The following is a 23,934-nucleotide window of genomic DNA, read 5'->3' as shown; positions in this document are numbered from 1 at the left end:
TGCACTTGGTATTTCAACACTTATAATAAAATATTGTAATTACAAATTTCACAAAATTGAATAATTGGTAAGTTGTATTCACAACAGAGGAGTATGGTACATTACTATTAACAGAGGGCAAAACATATGTTGGAAAAATATTTTATAAAATATTAGATTGATATCATTATAAATTATTTTAATTCCTAGATCTAAATAATTTACCTCTATATCAGAAATTTCAATTTCTGATTCTACCACATAAATAATTAATAGCATTATTTAAGGCAAATATGTCAGGTTTATGTAATTTTCAATACAAGTAGAACAGTTAGATCCCAATGAAACTTGTATTACTTGTATAAATTAAATACCTGCTTATTGAAAAAAATATATCATTAAAGCAAAAATTATATATTTCTTTTACATTTTTGCAGCTAAATGTTTTCTTTCAGAACTATGAAAGGACAACAGAACTGTTCTATTAATACATTCATAACAGAAACTAAATCTTTTAATCAAGATGTGGTGTACAATGTGGTAAAATCAAACATTTGAATACTCTTTACTTATTCACAATTTCTTATATATTCTAAAATAGGTCGATTATTTTCTATCGTCCAAAATGTTTATTGACACTTACATTTTAAATTTTACCAAATATTACATAATTTATTTAATAAAATGGCCAGATGTTTAATAACTATTCTAACTGAACTGAAAACAAATCTAAATTTAATTGGAGATTTATGAAGTTTAGGAACAGCATACAGAAAAAGTAAATTAAAGAATTTGGTTTAGAATTAAGTTCTTATAAATTTTAATGAAATCATTAATTACTGTATCTTTAGACTGGCTAATGAGTTTAAATGTTTGTGTACTATTGGTTTCTTATAATTAATGCATAGAACTTTACAGGCAAAGCCAAAATTATAGTTACCTTTATTAATATGAACTTGACATTTTTCTTGTAATTCTTCAATCTTATTTTTTAATTAATGAAATAATATGGTACTTCAACTTTATATGTGATAAAGTAAATTTATTAATTTTAAACTCTATTATTTACTTTGGAGAGCAGTAACCTTCCTACAACTATCTGGAGGCAATGGAAGATAAGAGATGAAGCTCTCCTAATTTATATTTCTTTTGATTACTTTGTTATTTAATTTTCATTATTTTATTATTATTATGATGTTTTTTTTAATGTGAAACTGGCAAACAGATGTGAAGACTAACAAAATGTGTATTCCCCCCACAACACCAACTAGGCACATTAAATGTCTTACCTTTGTTTGTATAACTGCCATCTTAACTAAATTTTTAACACTATACACATATATATACACACACACACACACACACAAACAAGATTGTTTATGTTAATTTCAATACTTTAATTGATATTTTATTGTACATATTTTTTTAAAAGTGGCTTAATGTACACATTCTTAGAACATGCATAACCACTGACTATCAATCAACCATTACACAACATTTGAATACACTCAAAAGTAACTTGGTTGCATTATTTAATGGTTACTGTATTACAATTTTGACAAAAAATTCAATCATATTTCAAAAATTGTAATATTTCATTTATATTAAATGACTTTCATATTTGGTGAAATAAGTTATTTCTTATTTATAAAAATATAAAGTTGGCATATCACATAGTAGCAGTAGATAAATTAAAAACTCCACCTTTCACCAAAAATTGAAAAACCAAGTTATACTAAAGACAAGGCCTATTATAAACTACTGAAGATAAATATTCAATTACAAACTACTGAAGATAAATATTCACTTACCACAAAACCAAAACCATTTTTTATTAGAATTTCTCTTATTCTTCCATAACCTTTAAAAAATCTTTCCAAGTCTCTTTCACGACAGTCATGACTCAGTCGACCAATATAAACTCTTGTTCCCATTTTAAACCTGTAATAATAATCAAAGCAAGACAATGACAAATATTAAACTCACACAAATTTACAGATTTTATAATCCTTAATTGTAGACATGCAACAGTAAAATTTATGTATATGTGTGAAAAAGGTTTCTTACTCTAAAGGCAAAACTGAAGAGAATTTATACCACAGAGATCTAATGCATTCCTTAGCTTTATATCCTTAGCCTGAGACTACAGATCCATTTATTCAGAACTCATTTGCACAGCTTGGGTCAACAAAACAAAAAATACCATTAAGTTCTTACAACAGTGATGTGTATATAATATTTGTAGAGTTTTGAGTCCATTTTGCTTCCCCATTTAGTAATGTAATATGCTATCTATTTAGGTTTCTATTTGGTGGACTTGAATCCCTACAGATAATAGCAAAATTATTTAATTGTGTCAGGTAACAAACTCAATTATATACAAGCATTGATGACACCATACAGTGTCATTTAAAATGTTACAATCAAGCTGATCACCATCATGAAAATAATTAACTGAAACATCACCACTACTATATTATTTAGTTAATTCAAGGTTGTTCAGTTTAATCAACTACTTTATTATTATTATATAATTATCAAAGTCTCATTGTGAAAATAATCTATAATATATATATATATTACAAATACTGTATTTCACAAAAGCAGATCCAATCTTGAAGAATCATTGGAATGTACATGTTTATGCAGTATGGTAAAAGGTGGCTTCTTATTTTTAGGAAAAATGCTTATCTCTTATATGGGATATTACAAAATTTTTTGAAGCAATCAATTATTTTCTTACTGGCATTTAATATGGTAATAACTAATTATTATGATTTTGTATTTACTTCATCTTAGTCCCATAAAAAAAAAAGTAAATAATATTGAGATCTTGCTAATGGAAGTAGGTTCAGAAAATGGATAACCCATATCTCGCATAACTAGTCCAATAAATGTTGGAACAAATCCCCACATAATTAAACAGACTGGTTACTGAGCATATTGTATTATGATTTCACTAACATAATGTGATTTCTATATGCACATATGCATTGTTCATTTTTTTCTTCACAGCCCCATTTTGTGGGAGAGCATAACATACCCATTATGATTTTAAACATAATAATTTATCAATAATTATATAATTGCCAATTGTTTACTCATTTGACTACTTGAAATGTTATTCATCTGAAATTACTGTGCCTGGTCTACACCTGCAAAGGACCATCTTTATTCATTAACAATAAACAAATGAACTGTACATCACAATATACCAAGTGACCTAACAAGTTTAATGGACTGTATTTAATAACAATATTTCACTATTTAATGCACAGCAATTAAGCCTATAGCTTATATTTTTGCTATCTAGATTTGCATCATTTTATTACTTAAGTTTATGCAATAAGGAAGAATAAATAGAAATCTGAAAACTATAGCCTTCAGCCAAAGCTGCTGCATTTTGTAAAATTGTGAATTTTTTTTCTTTATGTGAATAATAAAGATTTTAACATAAAAATAAAACTACCAAGAACTTGTTTTTATTGAAACTATTGTCAAAGCTGCTCACTTTAAAGGTTCAGATATAAATTTTGTAGACTACTGCATAAGGAGAAACTCAGATCTGTACTAGTATTGCACTTTTCATATATTCAAGTGATGTGTAAATCAGTGGTCCCTTTCTTTTCTGAACATGCTATTTACGTGTAGTGATTACAGTTTATTAGTTTGACAAACAAAACATTTGTTTCAATCAAAATGTGATTAAAAACCAGAATATGTTCTGTCAAAACAATGTATTATATGAAAAACTTCAATTTTTGATTAGTGAAATTTTATAACTATACCTAGCTTCACACTAGTTTACCACTGCTTTACAGTTCAGTTATACAATATTTTGAGAATGAGAAATGACTATTTGAAAAAACAGTTATTTTACTATTTATGCTGACATTTGAATTGCTGGGAAAGTTTAATGTGACAAAGCTGATGCCCAGTTCTTTATCACTCAAAATACTATTTTTACTTTTATTTTACTTTAATAATGATACTTGCTTTGTTATGTAGAATGCATTCACAGCAGCATACTTTTGCCCATGGGCTTTATGGCCTCATCTTAAGGAATGAATCAGACTCTTAAATGCCCATGCTCTTTATTTTAGAATTCTACAAAAACAAGGCTTCAGCTTATTTTATGCTGATAATGATCAATCCAGAACAAAGTTTCACCAGCAGAAAAACTTATAGAAATACATTATTTTTTATTGCTCTATTTTACATTACAAAAATTAATCATTATATTCTAGGATATTTCATGTATAGTAACACATATTATAGCATGTGTTATAATATATTATAGCACAATACTTTATCACTAGCAAAGTCTACCATCAAACTTTCTGTAACTTGTATAAATATTCAAAATGTATTTTAAAGAATGTTTCAACTGTGGACAATTGCTCTAAGATTTTCTTTATATGAAATGAACTAGGATTTGTTTGTTTTCAGATGTTTTTTCCCAAACATTTTTTGATTTTCTATTTGATTGAAAAATCTGTTGTCAAAATAGAACCATTTTTTTCTAATTAGAAGCCAATATTCACGCAAATAAAATGCTAACTTGTTTACGTGTAATTTCTCATCTTGAAAAATAAAAGCTACAATTTACCTGCCTCATTAGATATTCACTTCAAAACAAACACTAAGTAATTTTCCTAAGTTCTCATTTCTCATTTTGAAACAAACCTAAGATTGCAAACAAGCTTGTCTTAAAAAAATAATAATAAAAAGGTAGACTATATAAAAAAAATATTTCCGTGTAACATTCTTTTTCCCAAAACCTGATCACATCCCAACAATGACACTACAACACTCGCAAATTTTCTCTCACAGATGCACTTAAATCTTATTTCAGATCAGTTTTACCTTGTCAGCATGTTTCCCATTTTACAAGTCAGAATAATAAATTATTCTAAGAAACTGATATTAATACAATTATTCATATTAAGACAATTATTCACATGGGAGTTATGGGGTTAGGCTTAAAATACTTTCAATACTGGAAACTTATTTGGAAAGCACAGTTAATGTTTACTGACCTTTATTCAAACAAAACACCCTCAAAAGAAAGTTACATTTTAAATTCAAAACCAAATTAGAAGAATATTTCAGATTTTTATCCAAGTGATTTTAGAATCCATCAATGATAGTAGTGGTGTTTTGCCTCATGTGGAAATAAATTCTGAGTTATAGTACCTAGCCAAATATTTGGACCAATACAAATATTGTTCATAGTTTAAATTGCATTATGATTGCATATGTGAAAAGTATTGTATGAATGACAACTTTTAAGAACTGTGCTTTCACGCATTTTGCAAATAAGCGACTTTTGTTACAAATAGTGCAACATGCAACATAGTGGTATCCTGTGTTGTCTATTGCCAATTCTAATTCACCTTGGTTTAATTATTACCTACTGATGGAAGATAATCACTTATATTTCAGTAAGGAATATACACAAAAACATTCATTACCATTTTTCATTACTCACTGTTTTGTTTTAAAGTTGATACCTGCTGTGTTACAATGATGCTAGAAAATCACAAATCATTTTATAGAAGAGATGACAATTTAAAAATTCATACTTCTTGGAAACCCTTCAAGATCTAAGCAAAATGCCACATTGGTGCAAACAAAAGCAAATAATAAAACCAAGCAACAACTCACTAACCTTATTTGACTTTTCAATGGCTCAACTGTACAAATATAAAGAGCATACTATGATAACATTTAGGATATTTTAAAAATTTTAAGTGATTTTTGTGGAAATTTCCTAAAGACCATTAACTTAGTAAATCAAAACAAAACTGAAAATTACCCTTTCAAATGACAGAATGAAATTTTAATATAAAAAGAGAAACATTAAAACTATAAAAACAAAACTAAATACATGAAAAATAACTGAACACTTTTGTTACAAATGAAAAGTTAAATTTCAGAAACACACAAGACCAGCTAAATAAAAGCCTTAAGGTTGTCACTTTTCCCAAAGTTCCCACAAACAAAACTTGTAATATTGCATTTGACCTACACATCAACACTCCCAAATTTTGCAACAAGTTACAGGTCAAAAGCCATGTCATCTCATTTGTTGATTTGCATTCAAAATTTTACTGTACTATTTTATGAAATTATGTCAATAAGCCTGGAAGCATAATTTATATTTATTTCATGTTTACAGGATTGTTCAATTGATAGACCCCACAGAGTACAAAAAACACAATCTTATTGAAAACAAATGTTTGAAATGTATTTAGGGTGTTTTAGTGATTATGCAAATAATATCAAAATTTTCGGAATAAAGAATAGCATTTTTTAAAACCATAATATGAAGTCACTTTGCATACAGACTAATAATGAAACACTCAAAATTTTCATAACTATATGCTATTTAGTATACATACAGCAATTATTTAACTTCAGCCCCTTAAATAAAAGATGTTACCCTGTATCTTCCAATACACATAATTTACTTAATAAAAACTTTAAAATAGTAAACTACCATTACTACAATGCAAGAATGAATAAATATATCACAGCTATGAAATAATATCAGGAACATTAATTTTAACTCTCAACTTAAATTCTCATTAAATTAACACTTGGGTTAATTATTAAAAAAGTTATTTTTCACATTTTGCGTTTATATTGTAATTTTTAAATTGACACAAAGTTCACAATATGCTGACTCAAAGTATCTGTACAGAAACTACCAAAAACTAAATACCGTGAGTATCCAAACACGGATTTTAGAATTATAAGCTTTCAGACCTACTTATGAATCAATGATAGGCAGATAATTTACTTTAGCAAATTAAACTAAAGTAAAACAAATACTTATATTCATAAGCTCAAGAACAGTACTCTTAAGCGTTAAGCCTAACGTAATGCCAAACCTAAAAAGTGTTCGACTTAAACTAGTATGTCAGTTTTAAAACTTAAGATAAACTTAGTAATATTATTCAAGCTGATCTACCGAACACAAATGAAAAGTAGATCAATCACAATATTTTATTTTATTTAATAATAAAATATTCAAGAGATCCAAATTTCAACTTCCAAGCTTAGCAAACTCACCAGATTTAATTAAAGTAACCTCGACTTAACAAAACTCAGAAATATATATATAAAAAACACAAGAATAATCTTAAAAACTAATATTTGTAAACTAGATGTTCAAAATAATTAAAACATTATATTAATTACTTCATACTACCTTATCAAATATTGATTTATAACGATGATTTCCCTTACAGCTAACGACCGATATACCAGCAGCTAATCTTTGTTCGTAAAACGAATACTACGGGGTCTACAAACTTGATTGAAAGACGTGTCAACCTAATGTTTCGGAATCTGCACCAAGAAAATTAAAGTAAGGGACTGTTTAATTTAATACGTAAAAAAGAAAGAAAGAAAATTACCGAATACTGTTCGATAAAGGATTAGAAAACTATGAACTTGTTCAATAGCGTACATAAAAAATAGTGGAAGAGTTAATAAATGTTGGTTATCTTTTCCACATCAATGCCTTTCTAAATAAATGTTTATTTTTCTTAGTCTACATTAATCAACATGAAATCGTGTCTTTTACCCTCCCCCACCACGATAACACGCTAAAAATCGAGATTTCAATACTCGTGGTGGGCAGATCACAAATAGTCCATTGCGTAGTTTTGTGCTTTAGAACAACCAAAGAAATCATTATTCTCATCCAGTTATTATTTTCTCTCATACATTAAAAGTTTAAGGTTATTTTTATTGTCTCCTTTATTTTTATACGCAATTCTAGATTTGTAATTCCACTAAAATATAAACATTTAGGGACATTGTTGTTTGTTTTCCCTTACATTACTAAAGTGCAAATTTAATGACTGAAATAGCTGTTCACCTGCTTCAGTTCATGCAAAATGTGGATCTACTTTAGCTGACATTAGTGTGGCTGTTTGAAGGTTTTATTTTTCCATCATTCAACATTTGTGATGCTTCAAGGAAGCCTTAATGATAGTTGAGCTTGTGTGGCCATCTGGTTTGACAAATACATTGCTGAACTCTGCAAGCTGTTTACTCAGTTACGGTCATTGGTTATTTTTTATACTGTCTACACAACCTTCAGTCAGTGATCTTAGTGATGTAACTATTATGCATTTTGCTATTTTAAGCAATGAAGCTGAACTAATACCAGCTATATGAGTAGTTTCAGAAACATTGTTTATAATCATTCCAGTTTTAGACGTGATAACTGGATGCTCATAATCACAAACAGTCCTGGATTACCTAATAGGCAGACTAAGCACGTGCTTAGGACACCAGCAATACAGGGGCACATACAAGAGAGACATTTTTTTTTAAATGATTTCATATTTTAAAGAAAGCATGGAATAGTCATCACGGGAAAAATCAAAACGTTTTTGACTTCCTTGCACATTATTCTTCCGTGTTTTGTTTTTTCTCTTTTTATTACTTTTTCTCACCTAAACCAGGTCGGCATTGAGAAGAACAATCTGTCAGGAGAGACTTGATTCACTTTCCTCGGGGCTCGGCATGTCCAAGCGTGTTAAGGCGTGCGACTCGTAATCTGAGGGTCGTGGGTTCGCATCCCCGTCACGCCAAACATGCTTGCCCTTTCAGCCGTGGGGGCGTTATAATGTTACGGTCAATCTCACTATTCGTTGGTAAAAGAGTAGCCCAAGAGTTGGCGGTGAATGGTGATGACTAGCTGCCTTCTCTCTAGTCTTACACTGCTAAATTAGGGACGGCTAACACAGATAGCCCTCGAGTAGCTTTGTGCGAAATTCAAAAACAAACAAACACTTTCCTCGGCGTCGATGAAATTATCCAGAATTTTCCATTCAGAAGATCTTGAAAGAAGCTATTTTAAATTAAGCATACGTCTAAGTTTTGTTTCATTTCGAAAGATAAAAATTTATTTTTGGTTTAATTTTTTTTTATCTTAAATTGCATATATGGGGTACTATAAGCCTTTCAGTGCTTAGAGACTATAAAGGTATTAATCCGGCCCTGATTACAAATCGTAAGTGGAATGGATGTTGCACTTAGAAAGATAACTGTTTAATTCCTAAGTACAGGTTAATTTCTGAATAGAAACCACTATTCTTTTATATACGAGTCCCATGACTTTAGAAGTCAGTGGTAATACATAAAACTGAGTTTTCATACACATGTAAAACACCACTTGTGCATTTGAGGGAGTAGAAACTTTTAATTCTAGATGCACCAATACAATTAAGTGTTTCTGAGTTGACGCTGCCTGAAATCGATTTGTTTTTTACAGACTTGCAGTTATATCTTCATTAGACAAAAAAAAAAATAATATTATATGCCTTGAGTGTTGGCTATAGTCAGAGTGTCTGGTGCACCATGAATTTAGTCAGAATCCTGAAGGTTCTTGTGTTAATAAGAAACTAAATATCGTTCTTATGTTTTTTAAAATATACATACCAAGACACTTCATGAAACGAATTTGCTGCTAATCCTTTGCGACAAAGTCCAACCTGAGATCTACTAGTTTAATGTAGCTGAAGCTATGTTAATTACCACTTATCGTAAATCCTGCTGTTGGCTGGCAGTTGGGTAGTAAAAAAACTACTGTATTTCTTGTTGCACAACAAAATATGACCAATATATCCCGTGTTCACCAGTCCACAAATGAAGCAAATACATGTATTTCATCTCTCTTTTTCAAAACACCATGTGGATATATTTTCCTACTGTAGTAATGGTGTAGCTACATTAACAGACTGTGAGAAGCTTTTCTACCCATTAATGTTGCAATAAAATACCCATAGCGTGAATCGATTTTATCTTTGAAGAGTCAGTTCGCTATTTTTATGAATTATTAGCATTCCCCAAATATGTTCAACCACAGACCGAGCCATTGCAGGTACAACTATTTGCTTCCTCTTCCCATCAACTTATTGCCACAGAAATGATTTAAATGAGAAATAAGACATCCCTAATATTCATGTAGTGTTACGTAGTTTATGTATCATGACATCTGTGGTCTTCTCAGTCACACCATTCTTATAATTTAGTACTGCTTTCACGTATAGCAAATAAAGATCTTCCACTAAGTTTACATAAGGCCCAGATTTACAAACTACAAAATCAGTTAGATATATGATTCGGTAATTTACTGGTTTGAACGTTCTGTAAACTTCAGGCATGACTGTTTCCCAGTCATCAAATTATTCTTGCCTAAATAACTCAACATTAAACATTGCACTGCCCAAATGTTGAACTGCTTGAATCACCTTGAAAATCGGGACACTTCCTTTTAAACAGTATCTTTGAAAATTTTTGAGTTAAATTACTTTGCATTGTTACTGCTGACTTGCTAAGGAATAATGTACAGGCCTTTCTATTCACTACTTTACTTTAGCAACACAGACGGATACGTCTTTACTAGAGTGACATCTATTTTTATACATATGCTGAAGTGCTTATTATAGTGTTTGGCTTCAACACGTCTATCCTTTCAGGAGGATTCACAGAGCAACAATGATTCTTAGTGCCTCTTTTAGATGTTTATTGCCACATTTTGCAATAAATTAATTCCATTCGGTAACAAACATTATACAGCAACATTTTCATTGTCCATCTATTCACTGCTTGCTCATTTAGAGATAAAGATTAGCTGCACACATTTACATTTTTAAAATATTGGAAAAATGTAAAGACCATTCACAGGGTTCCAGGGTAGCCAGATTCCGTATTATCATGTTTTCTCCTTACTATCCTAATTTTTGGAAGTTCCAGAGAAGCCAGATGAGTCAGCATCTCCAGAAGTCCTAAACTGTGACTCAAGTCCTTGACTTGATGACCAAATCAAGAACTCTTGCAGGGCTTAATCTTATGCAGAAGAGAACCCTTCATCCAGAAAGGAACTTCTACTTACCTTGTACAGGTTTTCAGACCTTGATTTCATTTCTCTAACCATAGTTTAATATCTAACACGAATCTTTCTTCTCGGAGAAAACCAAAAATTGCTCGTTCTAACAATGATCCAACTTGCAATTCATAAGAATACAATATCAAAATAGAAAATTATGTTAAACTTAAAGTCTGTAACAATAAATATTTGGTTATAACACCAAAAGCTTTCTTAATAGATTAGTTTAAAGCATTCTAAAGGACATAAAATCAGAAGGAGGTCCGATAAGACTTGCAATATGAAAAATTAATGAGCTTGACGCAACTGGAAATAGAAATGAATGATGCAGTTGTTTCTTAATAAGCAACACTTTATTAAACAGATGAAACAGACGAGGCAAGTTTGTAATTTCAATGGTGAAAAACGATATCGACAAATATTTTACCTTTCTGGTTAGATGATAAGCGAATCTAATCAAGTATTAACAAGGACTTTCCAGAATGTCATGCCATCGGACCAGCCTCATTACCAAACAAACAAACAAAAAAGCACCATAATTTTCGACTTATTTGTCTTCATATTAGAAGACTTGTAAGACCATTTTACCGAATTATCCAGCAGCCGATTAACTATGAAAACAGACAAATATTTGGTTAAGTCTGATTAGCAAGATTAATTAAAAATAGAAAACGCCCCCAGTGACTCAGCGGTATGTCTGCGGACTTACAATGCTAAAATCCGGGTTTCGATACCCGTGGTGGGCAGAGCTCATTGTGTAGCTTTGTGCTTAATTCAAAACAACAAAATAGAAAACATTTTTGCTAAACTCAAAAGAAGTATGAATAAAAAAACACATTCATATACTGCGTAATAGAAGGTCATAGCTTGTGAAACCTAAATATTAGAGCTATATAAACTATAATCAAGGAGAAGATAATAGTCATGAACAATGTGAGTAACTAAATGCTGAGATTCCACTTTAAAGTATCTATTTCACGCGTATTCATTGTTATTATAAACATACATTTTCGATAATGCAAAATAAGAATGAAGAGTGATTCTATATAATGTTTATAAGTTATTAGTTCCATAAATGTTACAGAATATTCTTGTTATTTTAATTCTGCGTATTTTGGCTACAAAAGGGTTTCCTAGCAATATTTGTAACGTATAGTTATAACTTTATTAGTCTGATGTGTTTATTTAAATTGTCAGTGCATTGTTCATTGAAGTATTCAAGTTGCGGTTCGTTTCTTTGTGGACACTTTTTATGAAAGGAAATTATTAAAGTATTACGCAATAGTACGAAACATGTTACTGCAACTTGCTACTATGTATCACGCTCAATTGCACTTCTCTCTTTAATTGGATTTCATTGACGCGGAAAAACAGTTTCCTCTTAATGTTGTTGTTTGGAATTTCGCACAAAGCTACTCGAGGGCTATCTGTCCCTAATTTAGCAGTGTAAGACTAGAGGGAAGGCAATTAGTCATCACCACCCACCGCCAACTCTTCGGCTACTCTTTTACCAACGAATAGTGGGATTGACCGTCACATTATACGCCCCCACGGCTGGGAGGGCGAGCATGTTTAGCGCGACGCGGGCGCGAACCCGCGACCCTCGGATTATGAGTCGCACGCCTTACCCGCTTGGCCATGCCAGGCCTCTCCTCTTACTGGCGTAGCTAAATGTATACACTGTTTTATTGTAGTCATAAAAAACAGTGTAGTTGAAAAGAAAAGAGAAAACAGCTTGTTGTTATTACTCGTGTAAAAGTCAGTTTAATCTTAACTTATATAAAATAACACCCAATGAAGTAACAAATCTCGAATATTTAGGTTTAATTGTGATTAAGTTAGTTTTAAAAGAAATAGTTTGTGATGATCCACAGTAATTTGTACGAAATTCGTGATCCGTGAAGACAAGAAAAACCCATTGTATTAGCTTGTTTCATGTTGTTAGTAAGTCACATGCTTTCTTTTATGGAAAATAATAAATATCAAACATTTATTACATGCACTTTAACTGGAGAAAAAAAAATTAAAACAACAAATCATGACAGTTCTAACGAAGTCTATATGACTTGGTGTAACTTGGTTTGTTTTATTGTAATTTCGCACAAAAGTATACGAGAGCTATCTGTGCTAGTCGTACCTAATTTAGGAGTGTAAGACTAGGGGGAAGGCACCAAGACATCACCATCTATACCCAATTATTGGGCTACTCTTTTACCAACGAATGTGGGAGTGATCGTCACATTATAACGACTCTACTGCTAAAAAGGCGAGCACGTTTGGTGTGACGGGGATTCGAACCCACGACCTTCAGATTACGAGTCGAGTGTCATAACTACCTGGCCATGTCGGGCCTTGTAACTTGGTATGTGCGTGCAAAATTACATGAACACAAAGTAGTGTTTCTAGTTGTCATAGATTACTCTGCGACTCATTTCTACAACTTGTATCAACATCGAGAGAAATAAAAATAAATATTTAAAAAAAGTAAAAGTAGGATTTTAATAGCAACTGACATGGTTACTTTTTTTATCTCGATATGGTAAACTCTAATTTAAATTGGAGTTTCTTGTCCTTTACGTATAACTAACGTGATCTTTGTAATAATAACATATGTGCAGATGAAACGACGATTCAATCATAGTTAGACTTTAGTGTAATGATCATTCATCGTCAGACAGCTAATTGACCTTGTTGACCCCAATGTTTGCTTTCTGTTAAACCAACTTGAGTTTCGTTTTCATTTGAGTCAATAGATGACGCTACGACTTTGTTTGTCCGTTCAACAGAACGAAAGATTGTTATTGTTATTGTTTTGAATGAAGCACAAAGCTACACAATGGGCTGGCTATCTGTGCTCTGCCCTCCACGGGTGTCGAAACTCGGATTTTAGCGTTGTAAGTCCGCAGACATTCCGCTGAGCCACTGAGGGGCAGAACGAAAGACAGGATCATACCAATATCTGCAAATTGTAATCAAAATAGCAAAGAAATGTAAAGTAAAAAATAATTTGTAAAGTTTTTATTTTGTGGCGGAATTACACTTATAATTTAACCGAAGAAAATAATAAAGATAATATTTGTTTGTTTTGAATTTCACGCAAGAGATATCTGCTATAGCCTTCCCTAATTATGGGGTGTAAGACAAGTAGTCATCATCACCCACCGTCTACTCTTGGACTACTAGTTTGACAAGTAATAGTGGGAGTTTCAATCACATTATAACGTCTCCATGGCTGAAAAGGTGAGCACAGGTGGTGTGATGTGGATTGGAACTTGCAACTCTCAGATTACGAATCGAGCGTCCGAACTACCTGGCCATGTCGGACGCTTGTGACGGTCAATCCCGCTATTCGTTGGTCAAAGAGTAGCCCAAGAGTTGACGGTGGGTGGTGATAACTAGTTGCCTTCCTTATAGCCTTACACTGCTAAATTAGTGACGGCTAGTACATATAACCCACGTGTAGCTTTGCGCAAAATTCAAAAAACAAACGAATTTGTTAGTGTTGCACGAACGAATTAAACTTCACAACTTGTATGGCGCAGATTGCTCAACCTAGTAACACTGTTAAAAACTCAATGTGAGAAAAATTGAAGGGTTGGAGACACACTTGATGATGGAGTAAGTTGTGCAAGTCCTCCTTGATTAAGTGTTATTGAAATTGTTATTACGATAAAAAATGGACTGAGGTATCCTAGGCTACTCACGACTTTTAACTATCGAGTATCGCACGTTAACATATTTTTACATTGTGAAAGAGCATACGTAAGTAAGGTAAACGTAACGGGCCCGTCATGGCCAAGCGTGCGACTCGTAATCTGAGGGTCGCGGGTTCGCATCCCCCTCGCGCCAAACATGCTCGCCTTTTTTAGCCGTGGGGGCGCTATAATGTGACGGTTAATCCCACTATTCGTTGGTAAAAGAGTAGCCCAAGAGTTGGTGGTGGGTGGTGATGACTAGCTGCCCTTCCTCTAGTCTTACACCACTAAATTAGGGACGGCTAGCACAGATAGCCCTCGAGTAGCTTTGTGCGAAATTTAAAAAAAACAAACAAACAAACAAATACAACGTAGCTGCGCCATGATTATTGCGGAATGAAATATCCGAATGAATTCTGCTCTATTTTTAACGATTCAGTTGACAGTGTCCCTGAGTTCTTGATTTTTTTATCACATTAAATATAAAAGGAATAAAAAATGTGGATTTTACGAAGCTTGTGAGTTAGGGGTACCCAACAGCATGTTGACATTGACACCAAACAGTATGTTGTTGGCGTTTTTATACAAGTTAGAGGTTAATTCTTCATTCTGGATATAAATTAATCCGGTTTAGACATTTGCTGAGTCAGTTTTAAGCCTGTTGCCAAACCGCTGTGATTCTGGTTATAACAATTCCCAAAAAGTTTGTCAGGTGTTGCCATTTAATTATGTGACTCCTTATGTATAAGCGTACGCATACATAATTCAAGCATGTGTTTTCTCTAGTAAGATATTCGTAATTTATTTCATATCTAGCCTCATCAATATATTTAGCTGTGTTTCGAGAGGCCATTGTTCAATATTAATAAATTATATCAATGAATGCTAAGGTATGTTCATAACGTGCGCGACAAAGACCAGCACATAAGACCGAGGCTATTAAGGAAATGGAAACCTGTATTTTAGAGGTTTGGTTTGTTTTGAATTTCGCTCAAAGCTACACGAGTGCTATCTCCGCTAGCCGTCCCTAATTTAGCAGTGTAAGACTATAGGAAAGGCAGCTAGACATCACCACTCACTGCAAACTCTTGGGCTACTCTTTTTACCAACGAATAATGGGATTGACCGTCACTTTATAACGCCACAACGGCTGAAAGTGGAAGCATGTTCGATATGACGGAGATTCGAACCTGCAACCCTCGGATTACGAATCGAGTGCCTTAACCACCTACCTGGCCATACCGGGCCGTATTTTAGTAGTCTAAATCTGTAAACTTATCGGTGACTTGTTCATAATAGTGTCAAATTTTAACAAACTATAGAAAAAACTACAAGATTAATTATGGGACTGGTAATAACGTCATTTGTTTTACTAGCCCAACACGGATATCAATTAAAAATAAAATATAATATTTCACGTAAAATTATTTATTTATCTATTTGTTTTTTCTATGCTGCCGCAGCCGCTAAGCCTGTGGATAAGGCTTAACAGTTCTATGTTACTGAGCGGTTCAGTGTACGATACTAGAGGCTTTACTATTAGTACAATATTGAAAGCGTGGACGCTACCTACTGCTGTTTTCATGATCTACATACCAAACAGGATCTCGAAAGTTATTTGTATAGTTTTTCAGCTGTCACAAGACACACCCGTATGTGATTTAGCTTGTATTCTACCGACGACAGGTAAATGGTGAATTTTACCGACTCTGTCCTGGTGGTCTAACAAGATCCACCGCTATGAGGACCCCCCTGTGACGTTAGGAGGATAATTATGTCCTAAGTGAGTTTGCCTTCTCGAATGGGGTGAGCTAGTTTGTGTGAACATGTTAGACGAACTTTCTTTTGTTACAAACTGGACAAATGACCATTTATAACCGTACAAGGGGTAACTGCTGATGGCCACATATGAACAACCCAGCGTCCTACTGAACGTGGACAAATTGTGCTAGATTTCTAATGAAGTTAGAAAATATTAGTGATTTATTCGGCATTATTTAAGGTATGTTTAAAATATTTAACAATTTTATTGGTAAGATAAACACACTGATATCGAATGATCAAATTTGAAATTCTGAAATGTAGAATAATGTTACACAATTAACCGTATGGTACGACAATATTAATAACTTTTGGTGAAAACAACAATTACTAAATCCTAAAATGTTTGATGTGCTCTGAGGTAGCTGTTAAACTCCCTCAATGTCAACTATATTTTGCCCATAATCCCAATAACATCTTATAAGTTTCCGATAGCTTTCGATATTTAGGTTCTTCTTAAATCCACACAATAAGTTCACAATGCAAATATATAAAAAAGAAAAATGTAAAAACAAATAATTAAACTTCTTATTTCTCTTAACTAATAACATTCGGGTTTGTTTAGTTGAAATTTGTTAAAAGCTATTCGAGGCTACTTGTGCTATTCGTCCCTAATTTTGAAGTGGTTTGGATTGTTTTGAATTTCGTGCTGTCCCTAATTCAGCAGTGTAAAACTAGAGGGAAGGCAGTTAGTCATCGCCACCCACCGCCAACTCTTAGGCTACTCTTTTACCAACAAATAGTAGGATTGACCGTCACGTTATAACGTCCCCACGCTGAAAGGGCGAGCATGTTTGGTGCGACAGGGATTTGAAGTGGTAAACTAGAAGGAGGGCAGCTAGTCAACACCACACATCACTAACGATTGGACAACAGTTTAACAATGGATAGTGGAATTAACCGTCAAATCATAACACCTTTTTAGCGACAAATTTCAATCCCACGAATCAGAAATTGCGAGTCAGACGCCTTAAACACTATAATATACCATACCTCATAAAATCAAATGGCAGTAAGTACGAAAAAAAAAGAGTGAGTCATTACTTACAAAATAATTCGCTATTACTGATGCACAAAATATTAATATGTTTATAATCGTCAATGTATTTGTAATGATACATATGTAGCATTTGTACACGAAAGCACAAAAATCATGAAACATTCTAATAAAAAATGAATCATCTTTAATGTGTGTTTTTTTCTTATAGCAAAGCCACATCGGGCTATCTGCTCAGCCCACCGAGGGGAATCGAACCCCTGCTTTTAGGGTTGTAAATCCGGAGACATACCGCTGTACTAGCGGGAGGTGAATCGTCTTTAAAAGCTGGTAATTAATTTACCTTGTTGCAACATTATTTTTATTTCACTGTTTCTCTCTTCTTCGTATGAGTTACCCTACAATTGTATGTGTGTTTGTCTTATAGCAAAGCCACACAGGGCTATCTGCTCAGCTCACCGAGGGGAATCGAACCCCTTATTTTAGCGTTGTAAATCCAGAGACATACCGCTGTACTAGCGGGGGGCCCCTACAATTGTAGTAGGATTAATTCCTGGCCAGCGTTGCGTTTGTAGCATACAAGAAAATACGATTACGTCGTCTATATTGTGTCTTCGTGGTTATCCAGTCTAATTATGTCGAATTTGTCCGTCTGAAGGATTAGTGGATTGACTAAATTTGGGAACTAAACATGTTTTAACTGTCGTTTTACTTTTAAAAAGTGTTAGATTATAATTTTGATGGATATTTTTTTAAATATCCTTGTTTTTTGTCAAATTTGGCCATAATAGATAATTTATAAATCATTTGAGTGTATATCAAGGCCAGACTTTAGTGAGTTTGCTTATTTGAAGTTAAGTACAAAGCTACACAATGGGCTAACTGTGCTGAAGTTAGTACGAAAGCGAGAGTCAGGAACAGTCAAGATCAGCTGGTAAAGTAAAAAGAAAGTAATCTTTACGTTTTACATGACCGATTTCGTTAGGAGCGTCCCCTTGTGGAACAGTGGTAAGTCTATAGACTTACAATGCTAAAATCGGGGGTTCGATTCCCTGCAATGGACACAGCAGATAGCTCAGTGTGGCTTATTAGCATTATTTTGGCTTTACTTCACACAAATACCCGGACCGGTTCTGGTTACGTTACCTACTTGTGAGTTGTGTACAAACTTGGTTAAAAAAAGATAATTTAAAGGTTATTTTAACTATTAATCGTGGTGGTTGTAACCATATTGAGAGTCCAGCAAAATGGTGAGTGTATAAGGATATGTAATATGTGGTCAGTGAGTGACGTATTTTAAGATTCTTCAGAAACGTTAAAAATTTAATCAACGACTTTATTATTCTAATACAATGCTATATAGATACGCCTACATAAAAATCTTACCTAAACACTGAAAGTATCTTTAATAATACACCCTTATTTGATTCAACGTCACTTTTTACTTAACAATAAGATAATAAACCGCTAGGCCTTTGAACACTAGATCCCACAAGTGTTCTAGTAAGTTATAAGCCATGTACATTGCTAGACCTTCGAGAAAGTGTCCCAGAACGTTTTGAGATTTTTACTTTTACATTTTACTGAGAATATTTTTCTATTCGATTGAAATTATGAAATATCCATTTTACAACGTTAGACCTGGAGTGAGTTAATATTATAATATGTTAGAGAACTAGTTCTCGCTAGATTAGTCGGGTTTGTTCTTTGCTTGGTTTATTTGAAATTAAGCACAAAGTTACACAATGGGCTACCTGTGCTCTGCTCATCATTGGGGTCTTATTAGATTTGAAGAAAAAAAGCTCGAATTCTGTATCCTTGACCAGAGAAAAGTGGTTATATACCTAACATACCGTTGTCTTTCTTGGCAGACATAACTAATTTACTGTTGTTACCAATTTCTATGCAAGTTTACTAACAATTATTTGGATCTTTTTAAGCTTGTAAAACAAAATACATAATTTTGAGAGCTTATGAAACGTAATTAGAATGATTAAAACTCTTGAACGGTAAACCTGGTTCTTTTCTTACTATGACTTAAACTATTTGTAATGTGTGTGTTTAAATTGAAGAATTATACACTGGCATGGTCGCAAACGTAGAAACGCTGGTGGTTACAATCATAAAGCCTCTTGAATGTTCCAGTAACTTGTGTAAGATCATACGGGGTAATATTTCATAGCCTGGCCTCTTAACGTTGTGTATATAAAATATATTTATTTATGCCATAAACAAAAAACAGTAGCCAATGATCGTTAACCACTTCTTTACTTTCTGCATTAATAAGTTGGTGAACTAAGTCTTCGTAAGCCTCATCTGCTGCTGTGCTTCCTCTATATAACAGTAATTACAGACTTCATATTTCTTTTTTTTTGTCCTAACTTATTCTTTCTATACTCTTTAGTCCTACCACGTAGGTGGCCATAACACTAGATGGCGCCAGTAAGAGTGGGGGTGAGTGATGAGGGAATTAAGACATGGATCATTGAGTTGTTAAGAAGAGATTTAAGGGAGACACTCTGCGGTGAGGAGTTAATTCTGTGGGTGGGGAACATTTTAATAAACTGAAATACCGGTCGGTCTCCATGTGTATTACCTTCTGTTCCACAGCGAGTCGCATCGAACAGCTTAATCTGTAGATATTCACATATGCGGTTACTCGAGTTAACACCGAACATGACAACCTAAAACACTTAGATATTGTAAAGGTTAAATGAAGAATATTGTTCTAGACAATTATTGCACGTCAATATTTAATTCATGTGAAAGCGGTATCTCGTCACACGAAAATTGACGTTAAATATTGTGAATGGTAAAGTATGTAATAAATGTGAACAAACTAACCAATTAATTATTTATTTATGTCGTACGTCATATTTTAGTTTTGAATCATACTTTAAAGAAAACGGCGATTTTCATAGAATATATTTTTAAATTAAACTTTCAAGACTTGTATACTGTTATAACCATTCATATTTGAAAAATATGTACCTTATTTTCTTCAGTAAGAAAAAAAGGTGACCAGAACGGTTTTCAATTTAACGGTTACTAAAATACACTTGTAATATTAAAAAAGTTGACCTGATTATATAGGGCACTTACGTAGACAATCTAAATCCTGTATAACTTTGCTATTCAAGAAAGTACGCAATGTGTCTAAGCAATTGAAAGATAATTTCGTAAAAATCTAAGCTTTGTTAATACTTAGTAACCCAAAGATTAAACAAATTTTCTAGGTAACTTTCGTAAAAACAAAACTGTTAATCCTCACTAATCCAGAGATTAAACACGTTTTATTGGTAACTTTCGTAAAAATCTAAGCTATGTTAATCCTTAGTAATCCAGAGATTAAACACGTTTTATTGGTAACTTTCGTAAAAATCTAAACTCTGTTAATCCTTAGTAATCCAGAGATTAAACAAGTTTTCTAGGTAACTTTCGTAAAAATCTAAGCAATGTTAATCCTTAGTAATACAGAGATAAAACACGTTTTCTAGATAATTTTCGTAAAAATCTAAGCTCTGTTAATCCTTAGTAATACAGAGATACGACACGTTTTCTAGGTAACTTTCGTAAAAATCTAAGCTCTGTTAATCCTTAGAAAAAAAGAGATAAAACACGTTTTCTAGGTAACTTTCGTAAAACTCTAAGCTCTGTTAATCCTTAGTAATACAGAGATAAGACACGTTTTCTAGATAATTTTCGTAAAAATCTAAGCTCTGTTAATCCGTAGTAATACAGAGATACGACACGTTTTCTAGGTAACTTTCGTAAAAATCTAAGCTCTGTTAATCCTTAGAAAAAAAGAGATAAAACACGTTTTCTAGGTAACTTTCGTAAAACTCTAAGCTCTGTTAATCCTTAGTAATACAGAGATAAGACACGTTTTCTAGGTAACTTTCGTAAAAATCTAAGCTCTGTTAATCCTTAGAAAAAAAGAGATAAAACACGTTTTCTAGGTAACTTTCGTAAAAATATAATCTCTGTTAATCCTTAGTAATACAGAGATAAAACACGTTTTTTAGGTAACTTTCGTAAAAATCTAAGCTCTGTTAATCCTTAGAAAGAAAGAGATAAAACACGTTTTTTAGGTAACTTTCGTAAAAATCTAAGCTCTGTTAACCCTTAGTAACCCAAAGATTAAATAAATTTTCCAGGAAGTTCTGGAATAATTACACAAAAACAAAAATTCAGCACGTTCTTGATATTCAAGAAAGAAGAAAAGCTGTACAAACAACCATGGAACACTTTCGTAAAAACTTAAAACCATACGCTACTGGTTTTCAAGAAAGTAAACAGGTTTCCCACATAATTAAAACAAAACGGTTCGTATTTTGTATGTTCCGGGGCAAAGACTGGCCCTGTGGTAGAGCTCTTGGATTACGCCTTATTAGTAATTGACCGTTCTATTACAACGCTTTCAAAGTTAAAATGGAGAGTATGTTCGGGGATGAGATTCGAACGCGTGCATCTAAGATTGAAGGTTGAGGGTCCTAACCACGAGGCCATGACAGGTCCTTAATGAGTAGTAATATCCAGGGTATAAATGAACAGGAAAGACGCATTTGTTAAAATGTCACTGTCGCTATCTCGTGATATATCATAGACGTGATTTATGAAGTTTAATTAACACACATCCTTCTCACTGATAAACCCTACATTTTCTAAATTACTTCCCGTGTTATGGTCACTTAGCGGTATCAGCTGACCATTGGCTTTCACCTAAACTTTCACAATGACCGTTATTTAAAACAGACAAAGTAATTACTATTTTCTTCCCACAAAGTAACTCATTTTGTCCACTGCAACACCTGTCCTCTTTGAAAACGTTTATCGAACTCTCCCGGCAGATGTCGACACGGTTTATAGCTCTTTATCCCTAATGCTGTGATTTACTGTTACGGCACACTTCCGTTTTCTATAAATAGAGTTTTTAGTTATATTCAAAATATCAGAATTCCAAGATTTATTGTAAAGAATCAGCATTTGTGTATTTCTATGAACATATATCCAGTTATCAAAGTTCTGATTAAAAATTAACTGTACCATAATACTAGTCGCTTCAACTTCTAGTATTTTATATAAACTGCAAAATGTTTTAGTATATTTTTGATAAGAACCAAAGGTAAACCTAAAGTATTAGTTGATTTTTAAGCATATATATAGTTGTTTATGTAAACGTCAAACTAAGTATTTCGTCTCAGAAAGAACTACATATTTATGTACCAATCTTAACTATAATCTGTTTAAATTTTCAATATTTTATTTTAAATTGTCAGGATTACCAGATATTTGAATATATGTGCAGCTCAAGGTAAGTTAAATACCAGCCCAAACGTTGTCTAATAAACTTGGTAATTTTTCTTTTAGTTAGTTATTTTTTGTGTGTGCTCGTTTTTGTTACTTAGACTACAATATGTGGCTTGACGTCTATGTCTTATACACAAATATTTAAACATTATCGTTGAGTGCTTGGAAAAATACTGAGTATGATTACACAGTTCTTTAACTTTTTACTTAAAATATACTTATCTTTGTATGTAAATGTGAGCGGTAGTTTTACATGAAATAGATCGTTTATAGAAATATATATTTATTGTTAACTCTTTTTGATTGTCTTGAAGTAATTTCGTATTGAGAAATGTTCGGTAAAACAGAAGGGAGCCCGACATGGTCAGGTGGTTAAGGTACTCTTCTCGTATTCCGAGAGTCGCAAGTTCGAATCCCCGCCACACCAAACATGCTCGCCCTTTCAACCGATGGGGGCGTTATAATGTGACGGTCAGTCCCGCTATTCGTTGGTAAAAGAGTAATGAATAGCTGCTTTCACTTTAGTCTTATACTGCTAAATTAGGGACGGGTAACGCAGATTGCCCTTGTGTAGTTTTGCGCGAAATTCAAAACAAACCAAACCAAAACGGAAGGTTCTAATATTTCAATGTTGGGAAGGAAAGTGGATAATTTGGGGCTCCTGAACATATTAAACATCACTTGTCAGTTAGTAAAAATAACTCTGTAGACACAGGTGACATTTTACAGTTGTATTTCCCACTTCATATTCGATATCTTTGTACATTTGTATCTTCGATTTCGGCCAAAAGATGGGATCTCTTGATGACCACTATGGGGTGTGGACAGAATATTCACTGTGTCCTCTTTCCTGCTAGTGCTGTCTCAGTGTAAATGTTTGTTTTGTTTTGAAGTTCGCTCAAAGCAATTCTTTCGCTATCTGTACTGTTTGTTTTGTTTGTTTTTAGAGTTTCGCGCAAAGCTACTCGAGGGCTATCTGCACTAGCCGTCTCTAATTCAGCAGTGTTAGACTAGAGGGAAAATACTCAGCCATCACCACCCACCTCCAACTCTTAGGCTACTCTTTTGCCAACTAATAGTGGGATTGACCGTCACATTATAACGCCCCCACGGCTGAGAGGGCGAGCATGTTTGGTGTGACGGGGATTCGAACCCGCGGTCCTCAGATTACGAGTCGAGTGCCTTGTCCACCTGGCCATGCCGGGCCTGCTATCTATACT

The 23,934-nt window shown here is 33.1% G+C and overlaps 1 protein-coding gene across 5 annotated transcripts in view; it reads right to left on the bottom strand.

Annotated features, from left to right (window-relative positions):
• LOC143229146 (serine/arginine-rich splicing factor 4-like) overlaps positions 1-7,334 on the bottom strand; it is a 30,365-nt gene extending 23,031 nt beyond the window's left edge. For 4 of the 5 annotated variants that reach the window (XM_076461032.1, XM_076461048.1, XM_076461067.1 and 1 more), the window contains exons 1-2: positions 7,196-7,334; positions 1,791-1,920 (exon numbers count right to left, since the gene is read on the bottom strand). In XM_076461032.1, the coding sequence (XP_076317147.1) occupies positions 1,791-1,913 (123 nt within the window). In that variant the 5' untranslated portion in view covers positions 1,914-1,920; positions 7,196-7,334. The remainder of the gene's footprint in view (positions 1-1,790; positions 1,921-7,195) is intronic. The other variant, XM_076461038.1, reaches the window with a different exon arrangement.
• Between the last annotated feature and the right edge of the window lie 16,600 nt (positions 7,335-23,934).

This window comes from Tachypleus tridentatus, chromosome 1 (genome assembly GCF_004210375.1).
Source record: "Tachypleus tridentatus isolate NWPU-2018 chromosome 1, ASM421037v1, whole genome shotgun sequence".
Taxonomy (NCBI): domain Eukaryota; kingdom Metazoa; phylum Arthropoda; class Merostomata; order Xiphosura; family Limulidae; genus Tachypleus; species Tachypleus tridentatus.
This window is presented reverse-complemented; position numbering and strand designations above follow the sequence as displayed.